This window comes from Coffea eugenioides, chromosome 1, assembly GCF_003713205.1.
Source record: "Coffea eugenioides isolate CCC68of chromosome 1, Ceug_1.0, whole genome shotgun sequence".
In the NCBI taxonomy this organism is placed as follows: domain Eukaryota; kingdom Viridiplantae; phylum Streptophyta; class Magnoliopsida; order Gentianales; family Rubiaceae; genus Coffea; species Coffea eugenioides.
This window is the reverse complement of record NC_040035.1, coordinates 48,321,267-48,330,339: the sequence shown is the minus strand read 5'-3', so window position 1 is coordinate 48,330,339 and position 9,073 is coordinate 48,321,267. Positions and strand designations below refer to the sequence as shown.

Genomic DNA, 9,073 nt, shown 5'->3' with positions numbered 1-9,073 from the left:
ATTCTTAACTATCACAACAAGGGCCTAATTAGACCCCGCATCCAAAGTCCTAACACCACCCAAAATCCCACAAAAACCCTAGGCTACTAACTTCTCATATAAAACCCTAGCGCCTATCTCCACACAGTTTCCCTTTCTTCTTGCACTTGAGGGAGAGAGAAAGAGAGAGAGCCAAAATGTCGAAGCGAGGTACTCATCTGATCACTTAAAACCCTGATCATTTTTTCTCGTTTTGATTTGTAAGATTAATTATTGCTGTTGTTATGTATAGGACGCGGAGGATCCGCGGGGAACAAGTTCAGGATGTCGCTGGGTCTTCCGGTGGCGGCAACGGTGAACTGCGCCGATAACACTGGGGCAAAGAACCTCTACATCATTTCGGTGAAGGGGATCAAGGGTAGGCTCAACAGGCTCCCTTCTGCTTGCGTCGGCGACATGGTCATGGCTACTGTCAAGAAGGGTAAACCGGATCTCAGGAAGAAGGTTATGCCCGCTGTCATCGTCCGCCAGCGCAAGCCGTGGCGCAGAAAGGACGGCGTCTACATGTATTTCGAAGGTATTTTTTTTGGTTGCTGTCATGATAATTCCTCGCGTTTGATTATCTTCAGCAAAAAATATTCTGCTGTATTTTCCTTTTTTCCCCTTTGTTTACTATGTCATATTTGATTTTAGCGAGCTGAGTTCTGTCTGATTTATATTGTTAGTTGTACTTAATACTTGAATTGTAGTAGTAGTATTTTAGGTGTTTGTAAATCCTTGGGAATTTCAACACGGTCATTAACTTTTGTAGTTTATTACGTTTGCTATAGTGTATGCATATTTGCGCGTTTTAGCTCCCTGGTTGCTTCACTGATGAGCTAGAAATAATGGCCACTTGGTTAATTGGTCAACTGTATCAGGAAGCATACATAAATTGATGTCTCTGCCAGTTTTAAACAGCATGATGTTGTCATGTAGCATTGTGTTACCTGTCTGCTGGTATACATTTTCGTGCTTTCTGTTCCTGGGTTGTGGATATTTTAGTGCGAACAGTCAATTTGACTAGGATAGTAAGCGTATATTTTGGGCAATTCTTGGTGAAGTATGTGGGATCTCTGGTTGATGTGAATTCTTGTTTGCTGTTGTACAGATAATGCTGGGGTCATTGTGAATCCTAAAGGTGAAATGAAAGGTATTCTTCATCTGTTAACTTTTTTTTTTAGTGCGTCTGGCCATTATATGTAGAAGCAGCTGTGTATGTGGATTGCAAAATTTGATTCAACTTTTAAAGCTTACTTAAAGATAAAAGCAAACTCATTTATTATTTTTACAGAAAATTACAGTATTTCGATTTAATGTGAACTGTGGGAACCAATTCTCTCTTGTATCTATGTTGTTTTCTTCATATTGCTTGTTGGTCTTTTAGTTCTGATACGTTCTTTTGATGCATGCAGGATCTGCTATCACTGGGCCAATTGGGAAGGAGTGTGCTGATCTCTGGCCTAGGATTGCTAGTGCTGCCAATGCTATTGTTTAGCCGACTGAAGTCTGAGTGAAATGAATGTTTTGATTTTATGTTTTAGGATTTTGAGCATGATGCTATTGTTTTGGAGACTTGTCAGTTTTAATTGATTCTCGGAATTTTGTAAGAGCCATAAAGGTATCTTTTTGGCAAAGACACTAAATACTTCTTACCGGTAATTAGCCTTTTTATGTCTGTGGATGGCATGTTTTCGCCCTGTTACGGACGATTACTTCCAAAATTTTGTTGTGATGCGGTGAAATCTGTGGTTGCGCCAGCCCTTTTGCAACTTCAAAATGTGGTTCAAATTCAGGCTTAGACTTCGGAACTTATTACCTGAAAAAACTGGAAGCAAGATGTTTATTCCATTTTGCGCATTCATCAAGCTGCATATAAATAAAAATAATAAATGTGGCAAGGTGCATCATAATAATAATAATCGAAAGAGAGCAGGGGTCAGTCTCTTGCCGATCCTCTGATTATATGCATGAACAAGACTCCGATACGGTAACTACCTGGCAAAATGAGCAAGTTTGTTTTAGCGGATTATTCCTGCGGTTAGTTTCGATTGCATTGGCTAACGTGCATCTTAATCAAATTGATAAATTAATCACGTGTTGTACTTTTATCACTGTGGTAAGTATTAAGAATTCGAAATGGTTGTTCATCAACACATCATTGACCTAGGATCAAGCAAAGCAAAAATAAGTTCAGCATGAAACTTATTTTACATAACTATCCTCATCATCTCCGTTGAGCAGGTCATGACGAGACGAGGCTAATTTTCGAAGTTTTTTTTTTTTTCAGAAAATTAATTAACTCGACTCGATGAGCTTTTTTTTTTTTTTTTTGGCGGCTAGAAAGGGAAAAGTAGAGTGACAAAGAGTGGGTTCTAAAAGCTGCGGACAATTGTTTAATGCTAGCAATTGATACTTGTGTAAGGAAACTTAGCCGGCTTGATTGAGGCCTGTCCGTCCTGGGGCTGGGAGCAAAACGGAGACTTTCATATGGTCCGTATTTGCACATTGGGTTACATATACATGGATGAAGCAGCTACAAAAGGTCGGGGCCCAAGATGGTCCGTCATAAGCTGTTGCGTCGTTTAGGGCGGGAAAAAAATTTCCACCTTCTCCTCCCCCCAATTACAAACACTCCTCTGTTCAGTTCAGTCTACCCTACAGACATAAATCAGGTAAAGCTTTGCATCCACCCCCCATTCGGTGCTTATAGCTATACTAATATCAATATTCGATACCTCCTCATCTCATTTGCTTTTGGGGGTGCAGCAGATTGGATGGGTTGGTCGTACCCAGACATTTCCCTGGAGGATCTGATGAGAGTGATAAAAGGGTTCGTGGACATGTTGGTTCTTGCATCCGGGTATCAATCCTCCGGTCGTCTCTCCCACTGGGATTCGCATAACATCGAGAAAGCTTTCCAGTGGGCTACCTTTCTTGAGATTGTAATCAGCTCTCTCTCCTGTCTCCTCCCACCATCCTTCTCTTTCTGTGACACTTAAATTTCCATCAAAAATACATTGTCTTCCGCATATTAAAATTTTTCCCCCATGCATAGGGTCTCGGCTTGCCATTTTGTTCTTCCTTTCCCCTTGTTTCGCTCTCTCAATCCTTTTTTTTTTAATATAATTTTTAAAAGGTGTTGAGTTGCTTGAGAAGCTCTGATGATAACCAAGACTCCGTCGCAGAGCTCGATGCAGCTTTGTCCCAACTGACATCTTATCCTTGTTTCCCGGAGGTTGTTCCTTTTTTTTTTTGGTTTGTTTCCTTTCAGCACGATTTGAAATTCATCCATTTAAATTCTTATGTAGTTCAGGGTCTCAGGCAATTATCATGCACAACTCTCAGTCATGCTAGAGATTTAATGGTGAAACATCTTGTCCGTTCCGTGCCATTGACGGACGCGCATCTTAGAGCTTCAGTAGCAGCTGTAATTGGGATAGACAGCCACCAATTTCAAAGCATAGGCACTGATGAATTACATCTGTATCTTGAAAGATTGATGACTAATGCATTGAAAGATTTTATTTTAACCGGGAGCAATGCTTTTAGTGGGAACCGTAGCTTTGCTTCTTCAGACACTCAGTCGAGTCTGTGTATGACTAGCTTAGAAGGTAGTTTTACCAAGTCTGCAGTCCAAGAACTTGGTAGGAGGCAACTGGAAGTGTCCTGCATATCAGCAGCAGAAACAGGCTTAGATGCTCTCTCCAATATGATAACAAAGAGCAATATGATTCATGAGCATGGAACTACGTTATGGAAGGAATGGCACAAACAACAACCGCCACAACGGTTGACTACTTTTATGTGAGTCGTTGTACTTTGAATTGACCCTACCGGGGATGATATTTATGCACCATATTCCTGTTCATCCAACTTGGTTCTGGATTTTTGTGCTTGTCTCCTGGTTCTTGTCTTTAAAACCTCCCTGCCCTTTCTATATGATTGATATAGTTGTTCTTATCTTCATCGTTCTTTCTAGGTGCATTTTTTTCTTCATTTGTTGAACTTAAGTTCTATATTTTCAATAGGGAAATGCCGTGATTACACATTGATTTTTTTAAAAACAGATTATCTGGACTTTCTGTTAAACAAAAATATGCTGTGAGTTTGATTTTGTTTGAATATTGCCCCAAGAACCGAGGAAAGACCTGTTGAACCTGCTGTTTGGAGTCAATGGAAGTTGAGAAGCCTCTCATATTTGCTCAACAAGAGGACAATTAGGCTGGTTTCTGGTGCCGCTTTGCTGTTTTCAGCACCAAAGCAACAATGGATTCAGGTGATTGAACGAATGGCTGTACTTGCTGACACTGATGAATTCTATGAAAAGATAGTAAGTCGGGTCTATTTTTGCTGGGGCATCATTAAGTCATACTTCAAATTTCTAAAAGTTGATTTTTTTTTTCTTTATTCCTGTCCTATGCCTGCACAAGTTGGACTTTGGGCCTTGTAAATGTGATGATGACATTGAATCATGCATTCAATCTGTTAATAGATTATCTATTCATACAGGTCAAATTAATTGATGAATTATTGTCTAGCAAAAACTTTGAATATGTTGGTCATGAAGACTGTAAGAATTTTGGTTAGCCCCTAAAGACCTTGTTTAGTAACCTGTAATGTAATGCCTTCTTAATACAACAAGAGTATTTTGCAAGGTTATGCAGACGTTTATGCACAGATGGTTTTGTTTTGCTACATGGCTTGTTTGGTAATTGCTTAAACATTTGGTGAGTGCTCAGGCATTTTGATGAACCTTCTTTTAGCATTCTATGTATGTTATGTTCTAGTTAGGCTCTTTTTTTTTTTGGTCACTTAGCAGTTTATAAGAGATTGTTTCCTTCTTTTACCATGCAAGGAGCTTTTGTTGTTAGGAAGCATTGCCCACAAATGGAGTTCATTAGTTGAAAAGTTCATGTCAAGTTCCTATGAATGTCTCACCGTCTTCAAACTATTCCAAGAAGTGCAGAACTTTCTTTCTGGAAGATTGCAGAACCTTTGTTGTGAAGAGAACATGTTAACAGAGGTATCTCTTACCATTGCAGATCATATCTGTTAAATGTATGTTTTTGTGCTCTATTGATGAAAGAGACTGTTCTTATTTCTTATATGACAGTTTTTGAGTCTAATAAATTGATTTCACCTAACTTTGAAGGTTTACTTACCTATTGTGCCGTAGCCTAGCTGGCAATTGTACTTTCACATACTTGGCTTTTCAGCCCTTCTAGTTTTCTTTTTTCTTTACACAATGGACCTGAGAAAGAGCTCTGAGATGATTTTGATAATCAAATAATGTTTGTCAGCAAGATAAAGTGACCTTGATCAATTCATATCAATATAACGTGAGTTTCCCATCAGACATGAAATATTAACCTCCAGTTAATGAAACAATTGGAATTAACAAATATGTTGTAACTGTTCATGCTTATAATCTACTTGATGGGTTGATGATGGTATCTTTCTTTGGCATTTAATACTGGCAAAATTAAGCTTTGCACTGTGACAGTACTGTAAGTCCACTTTAAAAAAAAATGTAGCCACAGGGCTTTGTTTTGTTTAAACTGGCAAATAGCTTGTCTAATTATGTTTTGTGTTGAGTTTCCAAATCTCAAGTACAGTCGTAGTTAGAGTCAGTTATCTCACTTCTAAGAGGCTTTGCTATCAAGAATGTATATACATTTCCAGTCATGCGTGCTCCCTTATTAGTTAAGTATAATAATCCTTCACTAACTATGACTCGTCACTTTATGCATTTATATTAGGAAAAAGGTGCTCTCGAATATTTAGAAGGTCTTTTAGGCAATCAGTTTCATCATTTCTGGAAAATGTCTCCTGTCCTTCTAGCAATGGCCATTCCTTCCAGGTATGTTATTCCTTGTGGATAATATAGGACATTCAGTGGATATTCTTTATACTCAAGTTAGTTGTGATGAGGTGCCATGATTTATTGCATTTTCTGGGAAGTATAGAGTATTATTTATCATCAATTTATTAAGAATTTGCTCATCAAGGCCATTGGTGCATCTAGTTTCCCTTTACTGAAGGCATATGGGACAACTTGTTTGCAGGTCAATGTTGTTCAGATTATATCTAATTGAGCTAGAGCATCAGATGAGAGGGGATTCCTCAGCAATTAGGTCTTGCATCTTTCTTAAATTTCTGCCTACTGGCCAATCTTCTGTATGTTAAACAATTTTATTTCTATTAATGATAACCAGTTTTACTTGCATGCAGATGTTGTAGTTGTATGATGGATGGCAAAAACCACGGGGAATGTATGTTTTTTTCTTATCTTTCTTTTATTTATTAATAAAATAGTTTTTCTCTGTGAGCTGCTGTTGATTGTATGTCGTGAGATGCTGACTATGGGAATTGAATTGCACTGCCAAATGGTGCAGAATGTCATTTTGCCAGATTGCTCATTGCTGGAAGCCTTTACCATAAGAAAACAACAAATATTTTTTTTTTTAGCAAAAAATGGTGTTTTACAGACTCAAATAATAGGGTTGTTTTTAATTTATTATGAAAACTGCAAATCATTAGAATTACTTTATTTATATATTTCTACAGAGTATAATGTATGTTGTGCCTTTGCGTGCAACCGGTTTAATAGAGCTGAGTGCAAGATATTAATTTTTTAATGGCTTTTGAATTGCAGTTGATATGCATTGTTGTTACTTGCAGGTGAAATAGCTGAGAGAATTTGGTGCCTCTATATTTTCCATGCCTCTGGTACCTGGTAACATCATGTAGCATCAGTGCTAGTCTGCTAGATAATGGTTTTTTCAGTTATATTATGCAGTGTTTGAACACTTCTTCCGTTTTTATGACTACTCTTGGCTTCTGAATATGTATGTATTCATGGTTCTTTTATGCCATGTCTTTATTGCTTAAACATTTACTTGTTCAGTTCTTTTGTCTGGTTTTCATGTATTAATCTAGTTTTTATTGAGTGAGTACTACTGTGGATATTTGGACGTGGCTTTCTGTTTGAGCAAGATTATCTTCTTTAAAGTTAAGTGGCAGTTATAGTACCCTAAAGCTCACTCCGGGCTCAAATGAAGTGCGCACATTATATATTAAAGGTGTTTGTCGAGGAATAAGCTCGATGCGCTAGATAAGCACAACTTGGAGATTTTCTGTCTCTGAGGAGGCGAGTGGGACGGCTGGTGGTCCTTTCAGAAAAAGCTTTTAAGAAGAAAAGATTGATGACCAGTTTTAGTATTAGGAAATGTGGAATATTAGAAAGAGATATTAATAGTACTGCAAAGAGTTAGTTATGGAAATAGTGACCTTTAAACTCTGACTCTTGACAAATATATACATCTATGTTCAGTCTTTGTCACAATTGACAAATGCTCTTTATATTCAGCTTTCCTGGATCTTTGATTTAAATAAAAGAGTTGGATCTTTTGATGGTCATTTTTTGAAATTTATGCTTTGCAACTGATTCAATTGGGGAACCTGAAGGGATGGCAACTTGAGTAGAGGTTATGCATCCTGATACTTGTCTTTGCACTGACGACTCCGGGCTCTGGCTGTAGTCAATTGGTCGACTAATGCATAATGTTGAGTTTTGCTTCCTTCTATGCTGATAAAGAGATTTAGTGGAGCAATATTCTCTTTCTTAAGGGGAAATCCTTTAAAGAAATATCCATTTCGTGGTTTTACCTTTACTTTTTGACAAAATATCCCGAGCATACTGTGATTTTTTACCCACAAGAAAACAGGAAGAAGGATGGTAGAAGAAAATCAAGATGACCTAATTAAAATTGCCTCTAGCATGCAAAAGAAAAGGTTGAACAGGAATTCACAGTAAAAAAGATTTTTTTTTTTTTTTTCAATTGATGGTGCTTTCTCGTTGTGTGTTCATAGTGAGTTAATGCACTACCATAGCTGAAGGATAAGCAATGGATTTGATGTATTCCCAATTCCCCACCCTTTCTGCTTCTTTATGTGTATCTTGAAAATGTCCTGCTCCGTTTGATATCTCATCTTCATTTACTTGCAGAAAAACCTTATAGCATGGTGTACTCAACATATGAATCTGATCAAGCGGACCAATTTAAGCCCTGAGGATGGATGGTTAGCACTCCTTTTCCTCTTTATTTATTTTTTTGATTGTGTAAGAGTGGACCTCATCCATCTTTGTCTTTCACGAGAAGCCCCAGCCACATCATGGTGTTAATGACAATGAAATGTCAGGATCACTAGATACAGCAATTCGGTGCGAATTCTATTTGGTCCCGTTAGTGTTGTTACGCTCCAAATTGATGCTAGATAAGTAATGGATTCTCCAGTCCTTTCTCGAGGTGGGGACGAGCAGGACCTACATGAATTCAAGTTGGGTTGACTGGGGGTCTGTGTTTGATAGCAATGTTTACCGCCTCCCGCAAATGCGAAAGTGACAGCAAATAGTATGTGATATTGATGCCTACTCATGGAATATGGAGACTATTAAAGCACAGGTATCATGTTCCTTGTTAAAGCTCATTTTGCTGGTGAATTTCTATTCCTATCAAAGCAGAGTTATAACTCTCCCCCACTTTTGAGGTTATTCAGTCGAGGGCATTTCAAGACTTGCAAGCATGAAACTGTCAAATATGCTGAGTTTGATCAAGATCCATATATCCAAGTGGGGAACAAGAATAGTTGGAAGTGGTTCTGCTGTAATCCTTCTAAGCGTTCAAAGAAAATTTCCAGTCAAGTGCTGTGGTGGAGGATCGTATGTTGCAAAGCAGTTAGTGTGGAGGTTAAAGTCACAATGGAAGCCTGTTCTGAGCCTGAGGTGGCAGAAAAGCAGCATAAGGTACAATTATGATGCTTGCAGCTACTCCCAAAACTTCGATGATGGTTGCTCCAGTGATCATAGATCACCTCTAGCTCCCAGATGACTTCAGATTTTACACTCTGCATCATCATAACAATCACCCACCTATGTTCTTAAGTTTCATAAAAAGCAGCCAGCTTCTGAGGGGGCCTTTCTTCTGTCTTGAATAATACGTCCTGAGAATTAACGATGCTTGTAAGAGAAGAGCTTTAGAGATATGTAATA

General features: G+C 38.2%; 2 protein-coding genes and 1 non-coding gene across 4 annotated transcripts; all 3 read left to right on the top strand.

The window, feature by feature from the left end:
• The first annotated feature begins 81 nt into the window (after positions 1 to 81).
• On the top strand, positions 82 to 1,733 carry LOC113760882 (60S ribosomal protein L23). Its single transcript, XM_027303632.1, has 4 exons — positions 82 to 189; positions 272 to 556; positions 1,130 to 1,171; positions 1,434 to 1,733. The coding sequence occupies exons 1-4, from the start codon at positions 177 to 179 to the stop codon at positions 1,514 to 1,516; spliced, it is 423 nt and encodes a 140-aa protein (XP_027159433.1). The 5' UTR covers positions 82 to 176; the 3' UTR covers positions 1,517 to 1,733.
• Positions 841 to 986, top strand: LOC113752994. The gene has a single exon (XR_003464947.1). It is a non-coding gene; the product is annotated as a small nucleolar RNA snoR137 (small nucleolar RNA).
• Positions 1,734 to 3,346: 1,613 nt separating the features above from the next.
• Positions 3,347 to 8,227, top strand: LOC113780479. Of its 2 annotated transcripts, XM_027326283.1 has the most exons (8): positions 3,347 to 3,825; positions 4,156 to 4,351; positions 4,877 to 5,044; positions 5,781 to 5,881; positions 6,087 to 6,155; positions 6,253 to 6,293; positions 6,703 to 6,757; positions 8,030 to 8,227. In XM_027326283.1, coding segments are annotated over exons 1-8 (1,074 nt in total). In that variant the 5' UTR covers positions 3,347 to 3,382; the 3' UTR covers positions 8,031 to 8,227. The 2 variants fall into 2 exon arrangements, with proteins under 2 accessions (XP_027182084.1, XP_027182081.1); XM_027326280.1 differs by lacking the exon at positions 8,030 to 8,227 and having other exon boundaries at positions 6,703 to 6,847.
• The last annotated feature ends 846 nt before the right edge of the window (positions 8,228 to 9,073 follow it).

Bases quoted from the DNA above. Each gene is read 5' to 3' on its own strand.
- LOC113780479 (XM_027326280.1), top strand. From the start codon at position 3,383: ATGGTGAAACATCTTGTCCGTTCCGTGCCATTGACGGACGCGCATCTT. The intron at 5,045-5,780 runs GTATCTCTTACC...CATTTATATTAG, and splicing joins AAGAGAACATGTTAACAGAG to GAAAAAGGTGCTCTCGAATA. The intron at 6,156-6,252 runs GTCTTGCATCTT...ACTTGCATGCAG, and splicing joins GGGGATTCCTCAGCAATTAG to ATGTTGTAGTTGTATGATGG.
- LOC113760882 (XM_027303632.1), top strand. The intron at 557-1,129 runs GTATTTTTTTTG...GCTGTTGTACAG, and splicing joins CGTCTACATGTATTTCGAAG to ATAATGCTGGGGTCATTGTG. The intron at 1,172-1,433 runs GTATTCTTCATC...TGATGCATGCAG, and splicing joins TCCTAAAGGTGAAATGAAAG to GATCTGCTATCACTGGGCCA.